The 22,916-nt window shown below is 40.1% G+C and overlaps 1 protein-coding gene across 1 annotated transcript in view; it reads left to right on the top strand.

Annotated features, from left to right (window-relative positions):
* ADAMTS19 (ADAM metallopeptidase with thrombospondin type 1 motif 19) overlaps positions 1–19,715 on the top strand; it is a 274,632-nt gene extending 254,917 nt beyond the window's left edge. Inside the window, exons 22-23 of the mRNA XM_048851712.2 lie at positions 14,726–14,903; positions 18,484–19,715. Of these exons, the coding sequence (XP_048707669.2) occupies positions 14,726–14,903; positions 18,484–18,635 (330 nt within the window). The 3' untranslated portion in view covers positions 18,636–19,715. The remainder of the gene's footprint in view (positions 1–14,725; positions 14,904–18,483) is intronic.
* Positions 19,716–22,916: the final 3,201 nt, after the last annotated feature.

Below are 22,916 nucleotides of genomic sequence, written 5' to 3' on the forward strand. Positions count from 1 at the left end.
ACCCAGGGCAGTGGGGCTTGGGCAGGCTCAATAATCGGTCCCCCTTCCTGGGGTCATGTAGTAATTTTTGTTGTCAGAAGAGGGTCACGGTGCAATGAAGTTTGAGAACTGCTGATGACAAGTGACATACTAAGAGTGGGGGAGAAGAAGTCAATCAAATATATACCCTTTGTATACATTTTATATATTTTTTTAAAATAGTGAAAAAACCCTTAAGTACAGGTGTCTCTGACTCTTTCTGTTCTTTCTTTTAGGCTTCATGAAAGTGGGCATCAAAGAGGGATTTGAAGGAGGACAGGTTACTGGCAATAGATCAGTTTGGGAAGAGCATGAGTGTGGGGGCAGCATCAAAAAAGGTGCAAAGACAGCCATGGAAGAAGTGGGCAAATGGGTGGTCATGGAGAAGAAGAGGCAGGGCAATGCAAAAGGAAAGGAGAGCAGATAAGTACAAAGAGGCAGATCTGTAAAGGTTAGAAAAGATTCTTGAACTTAATTTAATGGAAAAGAGATAACGAGTGGAGAAAGTCGAAGAAGGGGTGACATGGTCAGAACAGGCAAAAAAGGATGATCCTTGCAATGGAGTTTGAATTCACTTCAGTCATGTAAGGGAGACAGGCTGAAATACAGAATAGTATCTTGGTAAACAGGGCAAGAGTGAAAAGGTAAACTTATGAGTTATCAGCATAAAGATGACAGCTGAAACCATGTGAGTGCATGAAAAGATCATGCAAGGAATAGGGGTTCTGAGATACATGAAGGTACTATGTATTTTTTACTCACCTCTAGTAAAAGGAGAATAAGAGTGGATACTGAAAAATAATTGAGAAATTATAAAAATATTCTGTAGAAGATCTTTAAAAATGTATCTTTGTTTCAACATGTAAATAGTAATATATATGAGATTATTATCATTTTATATATATATAAAAATTTTGAATCACAGGGCAATTTTACAAATGTCCTACACTGTCCCTTCCAGTCTGCTAGAGCCACATCCTGAGTTCTAACCTTAGCTTGAAACTTTAAACTATGTAGTTTGGCTTCCATTTTCTCTACTAAAGTTTGTCACTTTTTAAAATTGACATTGACAGGAGTGATTGGCCTTTGTGTTACTGATCTAAGTAGAAATGCCTGTATAATCAACACAGACTTTTGCTTGCAGTAAAGCAGAAGCAGCAGAAACCCCTTCATTAGTGTATGAGAATTTAAAGATATTTATTACAATATGGTTTATCTTAAGGTGAATGTGTTAGAGATAGAAACGTCAGATTAACTTTATTTTGTATTGACTATAGTTTGAAATATAATTGTCCTTCTATATTCTGTACAGATATCATGCTAGTTATTTATTGGACTGTCCTATTTTTGGAATATGATAGTTGTTGTTTTAATGCTGTATTAGACTCGGAGATCTAGCTAATGATCCCAGTGAGCCAAAGGTTTTCTTCCAATACAAATTACCCAGTAAAATGTTGTCACCAGCTAGGGCCTATATTTTTTGTCACACAAAGTATATCTCAGAATTAGGTGTATTTCATTTGGCTAAAATACAGTATGTTACATGATTCAGTTTTGTAATTTATATAACCATTGTATTCATTAATTAAACTGGGTTCCTCAAAACTTTGTCAGATACGAGTATGTGACGCAAAAGAGGGTATTTTTCAGTGGACAAGGATACTGCCTTGGGCAAAGTCCGAGTTTGAACAGCCTGGGTCGGTCCTTGACACAGACAGTGGTGGTTTAAGTTAAATCAACAAAAAGGCAGTCAATAAACATAACGTAAATGAGACCAAAAGAAAGCCCTTGGTCCTCAGGGCTTTTGTCCCCATCTTCTTCCCTTGTAATCCAAGAGGCTTTAACTAGCTCAGAGACAGCCTAATGCTGGCTCCTCTGGCAGTCTGACAGCGAGTTGTTGCTCCCTTGAAACCTCAAGCTCTCATCCTCATGAGCAAGAGCAGTGCTGAGGCATGTCTAGTGTAGCCCCGGGGATACCTTTGGAAACCATTAGTTGGCATTCAGGGCAGAAGGCGCAGAAATCTTTGGTCTCTTTGTGTATACTGGGCCACAAAAAAGTGCCAAAATTCTGGACCTAGTTTTGTCTTTTCCCCAATGACCTTTACAGGGTATGGATTATACCAAGTGAAGGAGTTTACAGCGATATATTCTAGGCACCAGGAATTGTGTTTGAACCTCCTTCATCTGCTGGTCTTGATCTACCTAGTATAAAAGGTCTGTCTTGAGGGCAAAATATAGATATTGCCATGACCTCTGGAGTTCTACTTCCTCATCGTTAATCACAGCCATCTGCTCATGTAGTCGGCCCAAGGTCTGGTCAGTTTTTTATTCCAGTCAAAAGTCTGAGAAGACAGTCAGCATCTCAGGGTTTAACTATGGCATGGGGGGGTCTCCCACCAAGCTTGTGGAGAATGTTTCCCATAGTCCTCTTCTCTGATTTGGCGAGTTCCTGGGTCTGAGTGCTCTGCTACACCTATGACTGCAGTGGCTTTATTCACTTCTTGTCATTCCTTTCTTTCTATACCCCTCTCCTGCCAAGATTTCTTGTTCCAGAATCAGTAGAAAAATATCTAGAAAAAAGGGTCCCCATGTTATCCCACAGGCTAGCATCCTCAGGGGTAATTTACATAGGAAGCTTCAACAGCTTGTAGGAAGCTTCAACAGCAGCTCAGGAAAGCATAGCCAATCTCATCCTCATATCCAGAAAGGGTAGGTCTTGGGGGACACACACACCTTCAGAGGCTCTTGTATCCCACAACATTCAGTTGCACTGTGGTGCTTGGATAGTGTCTGACATACCTGTGGATGCAGTGGATACATATTTCTCCTATTGTAGGTCGCCACTCTGCTTCCACTAGTTCTCAGATGAATGTCTGGACACTGCCAGAGTCTACAAGGGCCAGAGTTTCCTTGTCATTGACTTTTACCGTACGATAAGTTTTCCTGGGCCCCTTCTCCAGGCCCTATTTTCTGCCATACAATTGACCAAAAACGCATTCCTTGTATGGGTACTCCATGTACATATGCCCCAGTTGGACACAGGAGAAACGGACAACTGCATCCTGTCACAGCCCGCTACTTTGGTTGATCTCTTCCTGTGAAGATTTTGGGTATCCCTGTGCCTGGGCAGGTGGCTAGCAAAGGTCTTGTTACATGATTGGGGATATCCATCTGTTAACTGGGAGGGCCTTAGGAGGGTCACAGACTTTGGGCTCTTTCTGATGGCCAGGCATGTGCTAAGGCCTTCTTGGGACTCATCCAGTGTAATTCCCTTCTCTCCCTGGACACACATTTCTCCTCCTTGCTGTTCATAGTGGTCTATGGTTCCTCTCCATTGGCCTCTCAGCAGCTTGACCAGTCAAGGAGTCCTCCACGAGGCCGGTAGCTTCCTACAGCTTTTCCAGTTGGTGTCTGCAGACCCAATCTTAACCAGTAGGAGGATCTGTATGAACTGCTTGAGGATGATCAGCTCCACAGCCTGGGGTCTTGTCCAGTTTCCAGCTTTAATCAGTACCAGCAGAAGCCCTTCAGCTTCTGGGCCACCATTTGAGGCCTGGCCTTGGGATTGTACTCTCATCTGGAAGTGCTGACGGTAGGTTATGCCTAATCAATCCAATATAGCTTAATCAGTTTAATCTTGGGCAAGATGAATGGGCAGCCATTCCATCAAGACCTTGGTACGCTGCCTGACCTTCCCCTCTTCAGCAAGATAGCTAGCCTGATGGCCCATTTCTCTAGAGGCCATTGTGATGCTGTTGCTACTTTCTCAAAGGTTATGTGGAAGGAGTCTGTGTCATCATCTGCCATCATCTTAAGAAGTGTCAGGGCCAAGGGCATTCCCTGAATCTTGGGAGTTTGTCTCCTGACATTGAGGGATTTGAGCAGCTTTTTAAAGTCAGCAGGACAGTTATATATTATAGTAACTTGCATTGTCATCTGCTTGAACAGCTGCTGTAGTCACAACTCTTGCTATGATTGCAAATAGGCTAACCACCGTAGGAGCTGATTCATTTCTATGGGGATTTTTGTTTGTTTATTTCTGCTCTTTCAGGGACTAAAAATCCCATTTCTGGTACCACATGTCAGCAGCCAAGTATACCACCTTGGGCAAAGTCCTAGTTTGAACAGCCTGGGTCACTCCTTGACCCAAGCAGCGGTGGCTTAAATGAAATCAAAAAGAAAGCAAAGTGTGTAAACATAACATAAATAAGGCCAAAAGAAAGCCCTTGGTCCTAAGAGTTTTTGTCCCCATCTTCTTCTCTTACACTCCTGGAATCTAGATCTCAGGCGGTCTACAGGAAGAAAGGCTTGGGTGAGAATGGTGGTTGGGGGCAGTGTACTGAGGGGGCATTCTCCTGTTTTGCTAACCTGGCTCATTTTAGGGGATCCAGGGAATGAAGAACCCCTAACCCCTCTCCCTAAGGAAGATGAAGGTGATTTGGGTGTGAAGAGGGAAACATTAATGAACTAGCAAAGCTTCAGGATCCTATTGAACTAATTTCTAGATACTGCACATAACAATAATGCCAAGAATGGCTTTCACTTTCATCTTGCCAGGAGAGTACCTTTCACATGAGATCCTAGCTACTGAGATCTATACCTCCTAGCTGATTACTGTAATTCACTCTGTTTCGGACTGAATAATGTTACATTACACAATGAAGCTCCAGCTTATGCAGAATACAGCAGCATGGCTCTTGAACAAGAAAAACATAACAAACATATCATACTCTCCACTGGGTTTCCACTGGGTACCAAAGACAGTTCCAAGTACTGGTCCTCATATTTAAAGCCCTTAGTGGAATAGTGCTTGGCTGTTTTAAAGGCCAACTTTTTATCCACACACAACTAAGACAGCTTTTCTCCTTGGGAATGTTAACACTGATGGAGCCCAGATTCCAACTCTCAAAAGCAGGGGCTGAGGGTTACTCCATGACAGGCTGCATCTATAGTGTTACTTACCAAGATAAGATGGAGCCCAAAGTCTGGCTACAATACAGAAGACACTTCTCTGTAGCAGTCGTCTTGCACTAATGAAAAACAGGAAATACAGTGAAAAAGGTACAAAAAAGGGAAAGGAAACACGAAAAAATCCAAGTAAAAGTGGTTAAAAATAGGAAGGGGCCAAAACAGGATTTTCACAGCTAAACTTTCACAGCTAAACTTGGCATCTTGATACTGAGGTGATGGGTGTGTTACAATTGAGTGTGGCAAAGATCTTCCTGCAAATGAGGCATGAAGGAACTCAGACTGCGTCATGTATTTGGATTCATTATTCCCCCTTCCTTGTGATTAACTGATACACAAATATTGGTACAAATAAAGTAGATACAGTTTGGGACATAAACAGCTATAGCAAAAGCTGAATAGCTTGATGAACAACTTTTGTGGATATTTTTAACCTCATTTAAACAAAATCACTTATACAAACAAGTACACTGTATGATCTAATAACAGTCCTCAAAACCAAACTACATTAAAAATACAAAGTGAACAAAAAATATTGCAAACCTTCAAACCTTATGCACTGTTATCAGTTTTTGATTCTTCAGTATGCTGTTTCACACTCACTTTATTAAAAGTTTGAAACTGCTTGAATGCTGGAACTGACAAACCTATACATAAATGATTAGGAATGCTGTGCTAGTAATTTCCAGAACTCATCATTGAGTTTCCTTATAAGAACATCTCTCTCCGGTTCAAATGTTACTTAGACTTGTAAAACGCCTTTTTGAGCAATCTATTTATTCTTGAAGACAAATTGTCCAAGTCAATTCTGTTAACATTGTCACAGATTGGCGCTTCTTATTGTAGATTGTATCAGATCCTGTAATGATTGCCTATTATTTTGGCTGAGAGACACATTTTGACCGTTACTGACTGCCAGTTACAATTTTTCCCTTAATTTAGGAATTCCTACTTCTTACTGAAGCCAGCTGGAAACAACTAAGGCATTACAGCACCTTTCTCAGCTGTTGGCCATAGGAATATGTATTCTCTCCAAAATATATATCTTTGGCAGGGAACAGAAAGAAGGAATCTCGGGTAATCCTTGTGCATGCCAAGTGTAAGGATTGTTATATTTAACGGCTAGATTTCAGTCCCTGAAATTATATTTAAAAGAAGTTCAAAGGTAGGCCAGTATTCATATAGAATGTGTAGTTTTCATGCAAAAAAACTTTAAAAATAGCTTTTCACTATATTTATCCAGGATTTTTTTTTTTGTAGAGGCTTTAACAGGAATGTTTTACATGACTTGCAGCTTGAATGGTTTTACAGTACCTTTAGGACTGTGTCCAAAACTGCCAGATTAACAGCCACATAAAAAAACTCTGGCTGCATATTAGAACATTTAGTCTAAACCTACAAACACAGTTGTCCTACGGGAATTTTTGCTAATCAGCTACATGGCCTCAAAATGTAGGTCACCTGAACAGTCAGAAGTAAGAAATAACTAGAACACCACAAAAACGAACTACAGTGTGTGCAAATGTGACATTCTTTTTTGGCGGAAAAAATATTCGTGAGAGAGCATTCCCCAGTAAATAGTAATGAAGAGTAGGGTGAAATTAAATTAGGATTTACAGAGGACACCTGCTGAACCTCCACACTTTACTAAGTTTTATGTATAATTAGTTTAATTATTTCATAAGTGATTTTGACTGCATAGATTTTCTGATTAAATTCATTGCCTAACAAATTAGCATGGAAGATATTGATAGTCATAAGTAGGATCTTCTTTAATTAAATAATTTTAATCCTCTCCTCCAAAGCACTCACAACCCCTCCAAGCGTGGTCTCGTCTGCAAACTTTATAAGCATACTCTCGATGCCACTATCTAAATCATTGATGAAGATATTGAACAGAACCGGACCCAGAACTGACTCCACTTGTTATGCCCTTCCAGCCTGACTGTGAACCACTGATAACTGTTTTCTGGGAACAGTTTTCCAATCAGTTTTGCACCCACCTTATAGTAGCTCTATCTAGGTTGCATTTTCCTAGTTTGTTTATGAAAAGGTCATGCGAGATTGTAACAAAACCCTTACTAATGTCAAGATCTACTGCTTCCCCCCCTATCCCCGCATCTCCCTCTCAGACTCTTAGGCCTTTCTCCTGTCTGCCTTCTTTCTTCATACGGTTTGCAGAACTAATCCTCCAGGCCCTCTGTTCAAGGTCTGATGTAGAACTGGCTTACACGATCTTGCTAAACATGTCATACTGAGTTCTCTTCTTTGTCATCTGGCTCAGGCATTCCTGGATATGGCAGGAATACCTCAAGGATGCAACAACTACAGCTAAAACACAGAGGTACCACTGTCATACGGGAAAGTGAAAGCTAAGGTTCAGAACTCCCTTCCGTTAATTGCGCTGTTAAACAATAATAGAATAACATTTATTTAAATATTTTGGGATGTTTTCTACATTTTCAAATATATTGATTTCAATTACAACACAGAATACAAAGTATACAGTACTCAATTTGTTTATTTTTATTACAAATATTTGCACTGTAAAAAACAAAAGAAATAATATTTTTCAAATCCCCCATTGCAAGTACTGTAGTGCAATCTCTTTATCATGAAAGCTGAATTTACAAATGTAGAATTGTGTAAAAAAAAGTGCATTCAAAATGATAAATAAAGGAAATAGTATTTTTCAATTCACCTCATACAAGTACTGTCATGCAATCTCTTTATCGTAAAAGTGCAACTTTTATGTAGATTTTTTTTGTTACATAACTGCACTCAAAACCAAAACAAAGTAAAACTTTAGAGCCTACAAGTCCATCAGTCCTAATTCTTGTTCAGCCAATTGCTCAGATAAACAAGTTTGTTTACATTTGCAGGAGATAATGTTGCCTGCTTCTTGTTTACAATGTCACCTGAAATTGAGAACAGGTGTTCACATGGCACCATTAAAACCAGCGTCACAAGATATTTACCTGTCAAATGTCCTAAAGATTCATATGTCCCTTCATGCTTCAACCATCATTCCAGAGAACATGCATCCATGCTGATGACAGGTTCTGCTCAATAATGATCCAAAGTAGTGTGGACTGACGCATGTTCATTTTCATCATCTGAGTCAGATGCCACAAGCATAAGTTTGATTTTCTTTTTTGGCGGTTCAGGTTCTATAATTTCCACATTGGAGTGTTGCTCTTTTAAGACTTCTGAAAGCATGAACCACACCTAGTCCCTCTCAGATTTTGGAAGGCACTTCAGATTCTTAAATCTTGGGTTGAGTGAAGTAGCTATTTTTAGAAATCTGACTTTGTTACCTTCTTTGCATTTTGTCAAATCTGCAGTGAAAGTGTTCTTAATACAAAGATGTGTTGGGTCTTCATCTTCTTGATGATGACTACTTTCTTGAGACTGCTATAACATGAAATATATGGCAGAAAGTGGGTTAAACAGAACAGGAGACATACAATTCTCTCCCAAAGAATTCCATCACAAACTTAATTAACACATTATTTTTTTAACGAGCTTCATCAGCATGGAAGCATGTCCTCTGCAACGGTGACTGGTATACAAATGTTTAGCATTTCTGGCATTTAAATGCCTTGCAATGCCGGCTACAAAAGTGTGAACTCCTGTGTAAAATAGTGTGTGTAAATAAGAAGCTGGCAGCATTACCTCCCATAAATGTAAACAAAGTTGTTTGTCTTAGGACTGGCTGAACAAGAAGTAGCCTGGACTTGTACTCTAAAGTTTTACATTGTTTTGTTTTTGAGTGCAGTTACGTTAAAAAAAAATCTCCATTTGTAAGTTGAACTTTAATGATAAAGAGACTGCATTACGGTATTGTATGAGGTGAATTGAAAAATACTATTTCTTTTGTTTATCATTTTACAGTGCAAATATTTGTAATAAAAATTATATAAAGTGAGCAAAGTATTCTGTGTTGTAATTGAAATCAATATATTTGAAAATGTAGAAAAGCATCCAAAATATTCAATAAATTTCAATTCATAGTCTATTGCTTAACAGTGTGACTAAAACTGCAATTAATCACAGTTAATTTTTTTAATTGTGATTAATATTTTGAGTTAATCGCGTGAATTAATTGCAATTAATTGACAGCCCTAGTGGAAATCTGAGGTTCAGCCACTCTGGAATTGGATCTCTGGGTGGCAGCCCTCTACTTCCTAACTATGTTTACAGGACAGGCCCAATGGTGATAGCACCTTAAGGCCTTTTCTTCTAGCAGCCTGTGACAGTGGTTGATTGAGTAACTCAAAAGTAGCTCCTTCAAAACAAATAATTATTTATTCATCCACAGGTACATAGCAGGGAAAGCAAAGGGTAAACAAAATAAAAGGTCTATATTCATATCTCCCCTTAATCTCTTCTTCCAAGCTTTGGTAAGTCCCATTCATACATTTACTGTCACCTCTTGGGTGGGAAACAGCCTGCACTGCTGCAGCATGCTCTCTGTGTTTTCCTCTGTTAGCCCTGGTCTACACTGGTGGGGGGTCGACCTAAGATACACAACTTCAGCTACGCGGATAGCGTAGCTGAAGTCGGTGTATCTTCGGTCAACTTACCTGGCCATGAGGACGGCAGCGAGTCGACCGCTGCCGCTCCCCCATCGACTCCTCTTCGCGCGAGCTGGAGTTCCGAAGTTGATGGGGAGCACGTTTGGGGATCGATTTATTGCATCTATCCCTAATAGATCGATCACCCACTACTAACAGCCGATTCATCCCTGCCTCTTCCATAGACCGGCATCTTTAAGTTTTTACTGTCCTCTGTGATCCTAGGTTTGGATTTGGGAGAATAAATTTTGCTAGCCCAGCTGAAGCCACATAGGGGTACATTCCCTAGTTAATAGCTTCCCTGTTGTTTCCCTTAAGGACTCTTTGCACTCTCTATATTATCTTATCTTTGCCATTTTTTGTTGTTTCCTCTGGGCTTGCCCCTTACAGCCTCCTTTGATTTATCTCTGCTCAGACAGGCAAGTTAATATCACATAGCTGCAAATGCTATTTATAAAACAAAACACAAAATCCACATATTTCCCTCATTTTTCAGAGTACTATTGTACCTTCTTTATCATAGCAAACAGGCCTGCAGAAATAGAGAAGTATGCTATGTTGCTAACTTGAATGATGTCTCAATAAAGTATATATTTGTCATATCTAAATTTGTTGTGTCTGATTTTCCACTGCCTTGCATCTTGTGAAGTAATTTACAGCTGTGCCTAGTGTACCAAATCAGAATAGTCCTGTTGTCCCACTCAGTTTTTATGCCTGTACATGACTGCAAAAAGTGCAAGGCAGTGTCAGGTGCATCATCAGTACAGTTGAGCTCAAGCCACCAAGTTTGGATTTCTGCTCCAAAGACTGGAGTTGATAGATCCAGGGGGTTGGTTTGAGTCCATCTCTAGTTAGGAGACATATTTCAGGGCATGTCAAATATGGTATCTGAAACACAAAGTAACTTGTTCAAGAAATTAAGATTTAAATAAAAATGTTGTACAGGTCATGTGTGTCTTTTATCTACATGAACACAAGGTACCAGAGCCCCTGGCATCCATTTACAAGAGAAACATAAAAAGAAAAGGAGTACTTGTAGCACCTTAGAGACTAACAAATTTATTTGAGCATAAGCTTTCGTGAGCTACAGCTCACTTCATCAGATGCATGCAGTGGAAAATACAGTGGGGAGATTTTATATACACAGAGAACATGAAACAATGGGTGTTACCATACACACTGTAATGAGAGTGATCAGGTAAGGTGAGCTATTACCAGCAGGGGCGGGGGGGGGGGTGCGAAGAAAAACAAACAAACAAAAAAACCAAACCTTTTGTAGTGATAATTAAGGTGGGCCATTTCCAGCAGTTGACAAGAACATGTGAGGAACAGTGGGGCGGGGAGAGGGAAATAAACATGGGAAAATAGTTTTACTTTGTGTAATGACACATCCAATCCCAGTCTTTATTCAAGCCTAAGTTAATGGTGTCCAGTTTGCAAATTAATTCCAATTCAGCAGTCTCTCGTTGGAGTCTGTTTTTGAAGTTTTTTTGTTAAAGAATTGCCACTTTTAGGTCTGTAATCAAGAGACCAAAGAGATTGAAGTGTTCTCCGACTGGTTTTTGAATATTATAATTCTTGACATCTGATTTGTGTCCATTTATTCTTTTATGTAGAGACTGTCCAGTTTGGCCAATATACATGGCAGAGGGGCATGGCTGGCACATGATGGCATATATCACATTGGTAGATGTGCAGGTGAACGAGCCTCTGATAGTGTGGCTGATGTGATTAGGCCTTATGATGGTGTCCCCTGAATAGATATGTGGACACAGTTGGCAACGAGCTTTGTTGCAAGGATAGGTTCCTGGGTTAGTGTTTAGGTTGTGTGGTGTGTGGTTGCTGGTGGGTATTTGCTTCAGGTTGGGGGGCTGTCTGTAAGCAAGGACTGGCCTGTCTCCCAAGATCTGTGAGAGTGATGGGTTGTCCTTCAGGATAGGTTGTAGATCCTTGATGATGCATTGGAGAGGTTTTAGTTGGGGGCTTAAGGTGATGGCTAGTGGCGTTCTATTATTTTCTTTGTTGGGCCTATCCTGTAGCAGGTGACTTCTGGGTACTCTTCTGGCTCTGTCAGTCTGTTTCTTCATTTCAGCAGGTGGGTATTGTAGTTGTAAGAATGCTTGATAGAGGTCTTGTAGGTGTTTGTTTCTGTCTGAGGGGTTGGAGCAAATGCGGTTGTATCGCAGAGCTTGGCTGTAGACAATGGATCGTGTGGTGTGGTCCAGATGAAAGCTGGAGGCATGTAGGTAGGCATAGCGGTCAGTAGGTTTCCGGTATAGGGTGGTGTTTATGTGACCATCGCTTATTAGCACTGTAGTGTCCAGGAAGTGGATCTCTTGTGTGGACTGGTCCAGGCTGAGGTTGATGGTGGGATGGAAATCGTTGAAATCATGGTGGAATTCCTCAAGGGCTTCTTTTCCATGGGTCCAGATGATGAAGATGTCATCAATGTAGCGCGGGTAGAATAGGGGCATTAGGGAACGAGAGCTGAGGAAGCGTTATTCGAAGTCAGCCATAAAAATGTTGGCATACTGTGGGGCCATGCGGGTACCCATAGCAGTGCCGCTGATTTGAAGGTATACATTGTCCCCAAATGTGAAATAGTTATGGGTGAGGACAAAGTCACAAAGTTCAGCTACCAGGTTTACCGTAACATTATCGGGGATACTTTTCCTGACGGCTTGTAGTCCATCTTTGTGTGGAATATTGGTGTAGAGGGCTTCTACATCCATAGTGATATCAAGTGATTTTCTGTTGCAAACATTTAATAAAGTAAACAACTGCAAAAAATGGATGAAATATACTTCAGGATCTAGATCTAGCAGAGAGGGAACAAATGGCAACACTATATCATTATTTTGCTATGAAGTTACACTTAAAACAATAGCACATATGTGACTAGATAATTAATGTACGTATGTCTCATGAGATTCTGTGAACATAAAGTCAGCAAAGGAGGAAGGGTGTGTTTCACAAGTTCAGATTAGATTTCATGTGCATCTGTGGGGCACTGCCCTAGTTTGCCTTCCAGGATTTTATTTCACAATCATTTTTTATGGAAAAAGAAAGCTACTGTTACTATACTATTTTTTGTGACACCATTCGCCTTGGCAACAGTAAGATGGCAAGGCTGATTGGGTTCTGACTGAACAGTCAGTTCTTCGTGCAAGTTTGATTGTGTGGTGTGATGTACTTGCATGCATCATGTCATTTTGATAAGATTACACCTATATCGCTGTTTAGCTGCCATGGAGCCTAATCTTGATTCTAAAGCCTGAAATGTTTTCTCCATGCTTCCTATGGAATTCAAGATAAGTGTTTTGGCAAAGCTCCCCCCACTCCACCACCAGCTGGCACATCTATTTCTCCCAAAATGTAGAAAGTGGTCCACGCTAATATAATGTCAGGCTAACTCAGTTGAGCATGATCAATCAGGGACATCCATGAGGTGGCAAATTAACAGGTCCACAGCCCATCAGCATGAAAAGTCTGTGCTGTATCACATGATTTTTACTTGATCTGGCCAGCACGTTGCTAAAGGATATGTTCAGGTTTGAGATCGTAATAGTCACACTCCACTGTGCTGAAGAATGTCTGTCTGCTGCCTATCTGTGCTAGAAGTCATCTATTCTTGTTTTTAATCACACTCAGTGTATTACATGGTTCTGGTGGGCATCACAGAGAGAACAACTGTTCAGGCTCTCTTTGCTGTGGTTGCGCCCAGTCTTGATTAGGACCCAAAGGTTTGTTGCTTAATTGGTTGGTGGCCTGTGATATACAGGGGGTCAGACTAGATGATCTGATGGTCCTTTCTGGTCTTACAGTCTATAACTATAACTCATTTACCAAGTGAGTGTACAATTTTACAGTATAGTATAGGTTGCTAACAAGAAATTACCTTCATGCAGAGCACCTGTGATGTTTGCTTTACTGTTATATATCTTGGCTCAAAGGAATGACTTCCTACAATACAGGTACCAGTTGAAGAGTATATAAGTTACCCATCTACAGCCATGGTTATGTTCTATTGGCACCAGTTCCATAGGTTCCATATTATACCCATGGAGATTTGTCTCAGTAGATGTGAGAACTTCCTTATGGCCTGTTGCAGGATTATACACATGAAAAGGCATGCTACATTTAGTGTGGATGGAGCTCTTAAGTCCTTGATTCCCTCTCTTTTTGGGTTGGAGTCCCCTCTGATTGTGAGTTTGTGCCGTATATATGGTTGCCACATCTCTCCTGTTGTTTGCCTATTCTTTCTCCCTGACCCAGCTTCTTCTGTTTCTCTTCTCTTTTTCTGTGTATTTTAGTGGGGTTTGAGTTCCATTTTTCATTCTTATTTTCTTGCTACTGCTGTTCTAGGTCTCTCCTTCCCTTCTGAATCTCTCCCTTATTCCTCAGCATCTTCCCACAAAACCTTCTCTCCTCTCTCTATTTCTCTCCCCTTTTCTCTTTTCTCTGTTCCTCTTCACACTTTCCCTTTGGATCCCTTGGGTGTGGGAGGGAATAAAAACATTTATTGGGGTGCCTTAATCCTTGCAGGAACTGAGAAGAAGCAGATAAGGTTGATGGGTCCTTGAAGAAAACATGAAGACAAACAGACTTAAAAAGAATCGGCATTCACTCTGCTCAGTGAGGGGAGCAATTTAGCAGTGGGGTTGGGAATATGGCAGGCTTTTCATCGTTCACTACTCCTTTTCTCCAGTTTCTGTGAGCATATTCTGTTGCTCCACCCATCCTCTTTTTGTTGCCTCCTGAGGGTAAATTCAGAAATAGGGATGGGAGAGCAGGCCTTGGAGCTCAGAGGCTTCCTTTGCTTTACTTTTTCACCACTGGTGCTTCAAGATGTGTGCGTTGCTGATTGTAACAGGTAGATGGAACCAATACCCATCCCTAGCAAGGTTTTATAGATTTTTTGGGACAGGGGAAGAGCTGTAATCCATAAATTGGGAATTGCTGCCGTAAGTATTAGACACAACCATATTTTCTAGTTTACTTGTTTTAAATCAATTTTAATTTATGAAACTATGAATCTGCCTGAAATTCTAGCCCCGCTGACGTCAAAACTTCTATTGACTTCAGGTGAGTCAGGATTTCACTCCAAGTTTTTACAGGAAAAAACAGAATTCTGACACATGCCTTTCTTCCATCTGTTGTAGTGTTCCATTACCTGTGGCAAAGGAATGCAGTCTCGAGTAATCCAGTGCATGCACAAGATCACAGGAAGGCATGGCAATGAATGTTTTTCCTCAGAAAAGCCTGCAGCATACAGACCCTGCCATCTTCAACCCTGCAATGAGAAAATTAATGTAAACACAATCACATCACCCAGGTTAGGTAAGCTGAAAAAAAAAAAACATACGACAGTGCAGAAGTTATCTTTTTCTGTCTTTCCTTATGAAGGAAAATGATGGTCCTGTGTTTAAGGAGATCTAGATCCTATCTTTATATCTCTTGTAGAATTATGTGTCACTTTAGGCATGTCATTTTAACATCTCTGTGGCTTAGTTTCCCCATATGTAAATTGCAGATAAAAATAGTTTGCAGGGGTTTTATGAAACTTAATTCATAAATGTTTGTAAAGCACACAGGTATCCATGAAGGGGACATGATGTGGTATTCCATCTTCTTATTAAGAAAAGGAGTACTTGTGGCACCTTAGAGACTAACCAATTTATTTGAGCATGAGCTTTCGTGGCTCACGAAAGCTCATGCTCAAATAAATTGGTTAGTCTCTAAGGTGCCACAAGTACTCCTTTTCTTTTTGCGAATACAGACTAACACGGCTGTTCCTCTGAAACCTGTCATCTTCTTATTGTTACTAAACATCAAAATGTAAATGTCTTTATGTTGGTGTTAGAAATTTATTTCAAACTGGTTATTTTTCTGGTTAATTGCACCACACATTTTTATAGAGTTGAGAAAATATATAAAGTTTAGTTCGGCAAAGTTTTCCAAACAACATTCTCATGGTCCTTAAAGGACCAAGAAGGCCACTTGGAGCTTGTACAAATGGTTCCATCTGCCAGTCTTTCACCCAGACCACTACATCTGTCCATGATTGTGTAAACATCAGAGATTAAAACTTCAATATAAAGGGATCAGACAAACTCATTGGGACCCTTTTAAAATCCAAAAGTTTCTCAAATTCTGTTCCCTATTAGAGAGTCTGGAAGAAATTCTACTAATGGTGTAGAGAGAGATCTGTTAACCCTACCAATTATCCTCCAGGTAAAATCCCTAATGGAGTTTTCATGAGGTTCTTACCATCAGCTCCTTAGAATGTCAGTCTGAGCCTTGAGCATGATTGGGATATATTCAAAGATCTGCTATAGGACACCTTTTCCCGATGATTTTTTCCGAGCCCTTGTTACGATAAACTCTCCTGTCAAATAGATTATTCCTGAATGGAAAGCAAATCTAATGTCACAAACTGTCTGTAATCCTCCCTTTGAGCTAATGAAGGGTGTTCCCCTTTGAAGTTGGAACCCTTATAACATTTTGTGTTGTGGCCATTGTCTCAGCTTGCTGGATGACTGAAATGACAGCTGAGGCTTACAGACCTCCATATATAGTATTTCATAAGGACAAAGGTGTCCTTCATGTTTTATCTCTCTTTGTGCACAATTGCCCAACTGACTTCCACCAGCATCAGAGCACATTTTCCATCCAGTGAGACAGAGGCATCTCCCTGCCTCAGATGTGAGACAGGCCACGAAGTTCTACTTTACATAAATACACAACATAGAAATTTCAGGCTGATTTGAAATTTATTTACTTTACTTGAAGGACCAAAGGGAGGGAGTGAGGCCCATAAGGCTGAGTTATCTGAGTAGATCAGAAGATGTAGCACTCATGCTTGTAATCTCAAAGTCGCCCTTATTCAATAGGAGTTAGGGCCCATTCCACCAGATGCATAGAGGCAATGCTTGTCTTGAGTGCATCTGCCATTTGGGCTTCCAGTCATATTGTTACTAGGCAGTATAGGCACCCATGCTTCTTCAGATATAGCTTTTGACATCTGTTCTGGTTTCTGTTCTCCTCTTCCCCCCTCCCCCGCACATGAAAGGAGAGCTACATAGATCTTATCTAATTTGAGCCTAACTTTGTTATCTCAAAAAATACCTAATTTAGTGTTTTTTTGGACTAGGTCCATCTATAATGCCCCTCTAACTGTTTTTCTATTCTAATGTTATTTGCGCATTTAGTTATATTTATTATTTATTTGTATTTTAATAGTGTTTGGAGGCCCTGTAACAGGGTGGCTTGCCCCTTAAGGGCTGGAGGGCTGAGGCTAGCCAACTCTCATTAGTAAAGAGGCACACCTGGGTTGGATCAGGGAATTCCTCATAAATATCAGCAGGAAACTGCAGGGTGTGGCTAACAGAACGAGGCCAGGGCCAGGGCTCGGGCTCGGGCTCCAGTCAGAAAGGTGGAGTAGACAGGGATAGAGCAAGAGCTCTGTGGGTATGTCTACACAACAAAGAAAAACTCCCAGCTGTGTAGATTTCTGGGCTTGGGCTGCAGACTGGGCTCTAGGACCCTGAGGGATGGGAGGGCCTGCAAAGTGACCCCTGACTTTGAGGTTGTGCTCAGTAAGTGGCCTTCCCACTATAGGCTCCAATTAGGGATCAGGGTCTCATTATGTTAGGCACTATACAGATGTAAGGTAAAAGGTCAGGTCCTGCCTCATAGAGCTTCCAGTCTTGGTTAAAACATTCTGGATGAAACAGGTGGACCAAACAAACAGGGGACGAGGGAGTATGGGTGAGTCAACAGTGCTTTGAGCATGTTTTGTATGGTAAGGAGTAGTCAGAGCTCACTACCTGCCTGATCATTATCAGCTGACAGAGTTGTGTACGCCTTAAGGAGGGATTTTTAAGGAGAATGAGTTAGCGGCTTTTTAGATATTGATGAGGCGTGCATACGCAGTTGTGAGGGAGTAAGTGCAAAGGTTTTTGAGATAGAATAGTTTTGAATGGTGGAAACACTGGAAGAGTGAAGGCAGTAGTCAGCACCATAATGTGTTAATGGAAAAGCTAGGTAGGGTGGGCCTAAGCCATGAAGGGTCTTAAAGGTAAAGAAGAGAAGCTTGTGTTTGACACAGTAGAGAAGGGGGGACTCAAAGAGGGTGATATGACCAGAGCGATGAGCAGGAAAATAATCTTAGCAACATCATTTTGAATGGACTCGAGGGGCAAGGTTGCAGTTGTCCAAGCCAGAGAGGAGGAGATTGCAGTAATGAAGATATGATATGATCATGTCTGACCGAGTATACCATCCTATTCCTGAAATCTCTCTCTCTGTGTGGATAGTCAATACAAATGTATTGCAGTGGCCATTTTTCTCGATACAAGGTATTTGCTTTATTTACACTTTTGCAACTATTAGCTTGAAATTGTGCCTTCTTATAAGTGTATGGCATTTGTGAAAGGGAAACTGTCAGGTCTACTTAGCTGGCCCTCAGAAATTCTAATTGTTAAAATATTGGCAGCATGTCACCAAGATAGGATTTTTTCCTCTGTTGAAAAATAAACTAGCTTCACCCTACCCATTCCTTCCGACCAGCAGAGCCCCAGTGCCCTCCCAGCTTCCTTTCCTCTCTGCTGCCTCCCTCTGAAGTACACCAGCGTCCTCTTTCCATGCCTGCTGGCCACTTCCTTATCAGTTACTCCTGCCTCTGCTCTCACCCAGTCCACTTCTTGGTTCCTGACCCAATGGAGTCACTAGCAGGGAGGTCCGTTGTGTCAGAAGTCCTTAGACACCCTTAAGAACACCTCTGCTATCTGATTCTTTACTAACAAATTTAGTAATAGGTAATAATAGAATGAATGAATGTTATACTCTGCCTGAGGTATCAAATGAACTAGTTGAGTGTATAGATATATAGTTGTGTTTTTTGTTTGTTGTTTCACAGCTGCTTTAACATTCAAGTGCCTAGGAGACCAGTGGCCTGTATACTGCAGAGTGATACGAGAGAAGAACCTCTGTCAGGACATGAGGTGGTATCAACGTTGCTGTGACACATGCAGGGACTTTTATGCGCAAAAAATGCAACAAAAGAGTTGACCTCTGTCAGGCTGGCTGGCTCTCAGCTCTTTGCAATCTCATTATTTATACACACACACACACACACACGCTTCTTCAGACCAAATATTATCAGATTACATATAATTTAATCAAATTTAATTTATTTTTGCCTGCCAGACATACTTTATTGTTTTGGTTAGACAGCCTTTGTGTTTTATTCTCTGAGGTTTTCATAATTTTTATATGAACAATTTTGGATACATATATCAGAATTTTTTAAAAAATAGTATTTTAAATGTTTATGTTCAGTAGGGTCATCTCTCTGTTGCCAAAAAAGCCCTCATATTATCTTGAATTTATTTTAATTTAGCTGAATAGTTTTGCTGTATTTGGAAATAAAGCCAATTTTTTTTTTAATTTTAATTTTTTGGCATTCAGAGTCAGAATGACCTTGTTTATTTTGCAACAGATGTTGAGGTGCCTAAGCTAACATTGTTGAACAGGTTATTACAGAATGTATTGTGAAATCAGTTTCTCTTTGGTTTAGAGACATACTGTAGGAGAGAATCTACTGTAACATATAACCTATGATGAACAAAAAAAATCAAAATAGCGAACTAGTGATTTTGATCGTGCTCATGAACACATACTTGAACACAAGTATTGAATCAATGAAACACTGTAGAGATTTACACTGAATCACTCACTGTTGCACTGTTTGAGGTAGTTTAGAGAAACACAAGTTCTAGAATTTGTACCATCCTATGAAACCACGTCTGTACTGTTTTAACATGTCACTTGATTTTAAATGTTTTCAGCAAAAGACCCATGCCTCTTTATGCCTTTGTCTGTCCTCTTTGCAGTTCTACAAATGGAAGAGTCCTTTTTCCTGCCATTTGTATGCGTAATCTGTTAAACATTTTCCAGTTCTTTGTTGATGACTTAGAAGATAGCTTTGTGATACTGCTTTCGTTTCATCTTTGTTTTATGAAAGTCTTTATACAAAAAAAAGTTTTACAATTTTGTGAAACATTATGAAACAACTAAAATTTTCCTTATGAGAAAATATTGTACATGATTCACATGATTTTTACATTTTCAATAAAAAAATAAAACCTCTTTCTTGATTTCTGTTTTTCCTATTTTGTGCATCTGAATTATTGCTCGGTTTGTTTCCCTTTTTTAAATTTTAAATAGAGCTTATGTCATCATCCCCACCCCTGCCTCCATACTACAAGTCCATGGGACTGAGCAGCATAAAGGGGCTCTAAAAGCTCTGGACCTGAGGGGGAGAAGTCCCGCAGCTCAGGAGAGAGGAAGACAGCTATAGGTTGTCTCCTGAATACCCCTTTGCAAACTGTCTGTAGGAGGAATGTGTCTGGCATGGGAGTGGTTGGAACTGCTACCCTTAGGCACTCAGGGATGCACAAAAAAAATTACCTTTGGGCTGGCACCAACGATGCAAAGTTTCAGAGGCAAATGAGAATATTTTCTACATATAATGAGTGAAATCGGGAGTTATCATCTAAGTTTACCAGCAATTTTAGCTACAGCTTTCGTTTCCTCAGTGGCTGTAACACTTGATTATTAGCTGTACGTGCAGTCTGCAACTTGGAAGTCATGTGTACACGTAGTGTAAATGCGTCATATTTCCTTCTCTGGATGAATTTAAAATGAAATAATGTATATTTTGTTGCTGCATTTTATTTAAGCACTTCCCTATAATTCAAAGAAACAATACAGATCAATGTGCCATTTTATTAGAAAAAGAGGGAGAAGGTTTTTTTTAAGAATGCACTGGGTTTGTGAGCACAAGTATGATGATCTCAAAATGCATTGTTGCCTTGCACAGCACTGCCACCCCGGAGAGCACACTGATCTGACTGACAGCTGGAAGTACTTTCCAGATGTGCTCAGTGAGGCAGTTGTGCTCTTCCAGCAATAGATAGTCACAGCAGAATTTACTCAGTTCTTCAAGCAGTCTCTCTCTATTAACGAGTTTTCCTTCCAACCTGATGAATAACACTTCAACCTATGTCAACTATCCAAGTTCAGTTGGACAATAAGGGTTCAGCTGGACTCCTATTCAGAGGGTCCAGCAAAAGGCCTGTATGCTATTAAATCTCATTTAAACCCTATTTTGGCTGAGTTAAGTATCAAATAAGTGTTTTGACTGATTTAAGTATCCATTAAGTGAGATTTAAGTATTGCATAGAGGTTGTACTAGCTTTCTGTGCAGGAGGGAATTTCACTCCCAATGTACACTGTAAAGCACAGCCCTGGCCAAAAGTACAACAATTACCACTTATTCCACCTGTCTGACAGGTGAAGTACTCCTGGAATTTTAGTTGCATGTCACTTACTCTGGAGGAGCATTTCTATTCACTTTCATCCTCAGTGAGCACTACAGAAGCAGTGTCCTTTGGGTCATTTCTATGCATAAACATTCCCTGCAAAAAGAAAAGTAAATTAAATATTTAATGAAGAGTAGCAAATTAGAGTTTAAAAAAAAACAAAAAAACCCCCTAACCAATGTCGACATCCACATCTCAGCAACCTGTGACTGGGAGATGCTGCAGAGGATTTATGTGCTCCTGAAAGATGGAATGGGGCCTATCTATCCAAGCATTTAACAGCACTAATCACCACACTCGCTGAAGTCACCATGGTAAATAGAGCGACATAGCAGTGTATAGCTATTAAACTAAATCAATAACTTCATGAATGTCACAAACTGTAATCTAGCTGTATATTCCATTCTATAGCATTCCATGCCTTCCTGCAAAGTGGTTCAATGACACAAACAAAAATGAAAGAGTGGTATGCTACGGCAGTCTTTGGAGTATCAGGAAAGTAGGCTGAAGCCCTTCTCCTCCAATGAGGTCGTGGCATTGGAGTTCAGGCCCCATGAAGTAACAAAGGCCGCTTTTAGTTGTAATATTTGACCCAATTCTGAATAACTGCATTCTGCTAAAACCAAATTAGAAGCTGAATAGTAGACAGAGCAATAAATGATTCAGTCACATGTTGTATTTGGTCATTCATCACAGCCAGCCATACTGTAGGTCCTGCAAGGAGGCAGCAACTCCTCTTGCCTAACTATGCAATTTCGCAGAGTTAGATGAAAAATTATTTAGTCAAGCCAAATTTCAGTGCCATTTTGTTGAGCTGCTCTACAAGTCAGATAATTTCAAACTGTACCTTTATAACAAATAAATTGTCTGGGGCTTTGTTTATCCATTTATATAGGTCCCAGTCCTGCAAAGTGACTGCCTTGCTAGTGCTTAGTTAAATGGGAGCTGAAGATCCTCATATGCTTAAAATTAGGCACTAACTTGAGTTAAATTTAAGTCAATAGGACTAGTCACATGCTTAAAGTTATCCATAGTTGCATATTTTGCTAAAGCAGGACCTACAAGAGTTTACTCATCCAGTCAAAAAAAACTGATGTCATCTGACTTGTGAATCGAAACAAAGAGTAAAAGCTTGGTGTTTTTTATTACCTGTACTGGTTCTAGTTGGTGGCGAGGCTGAGGGAAGGAAATTTCATCAGTCAAAATCAAAGTGGCTTTATAAATATGAAGTACTGAAATAAAATATCAAACTCTGAAATAAAATATAAGCACCACAGATACAATAATGAAAATTAAGGGCTTGATCTTATACTATTCAAGACAATTAGAGTTTACCATTGACATGAAGAAAGATCAAGCTCCTAAGGAACACATGCGGTATCAATAGATGAAATAAACTAATATTCCCCATATTGAGGAAAAACTTTCTGACGAAATATCCCTTTAATCTGAGAATGTGTATGTTACTGTTACAACATCAAACTACTGTGCTGAAGTGTGTGACAAAATCAAATGAGTTATATCCCCAAAGAATAATTGCTGAAGGACTTGCACCGTTCCTGTTGTGGTATGAACTGCTTCTAATTAGCTGAGAAAGGAATACTATAAGCCTGAGATCTTTGGCAAGTCACTTAAGGAAGTGCGGGTGTGCATTTAAGTGTCTCACGCATCTAGTCACTGATACTCTGTTAGTTTTAATGAACACGTATACATCTATCAAAATAGACCTTAAACTTGAAAACTTGAGCTCGACACTTGGGGAAGCATGTCTTGCCTGCTATGCTGCTTCTAAATGATCTTTTATCACTGGTAGATGATATAAGTGAGTGTGACACCAAGCAGGGGTCAGTTACAGTTTCAGGCAACTGTAGGGTCCTTTTTCACTTCATTAATAATAGAAGGAGCACGCAGCAGCCAGGAAGCAGAAGACTGGGCTGTTTTCATTATTACTCAACAGGAGGGGAAA

The sequence above is a fragment of the Caretta caretta genome, chromosome 5, assembly GCF_965140235.1.
Source record: "Caretta caretta isolate rCarCar2 chromosome 5, rCarCar1.hap1, whole genome shotgun sequence".
Classification (NCBI taxonomy): Eukaryota; Metazoa; Chordata; order Testudines; family Cheloniidae; genus Caretta; species Caretta caretta.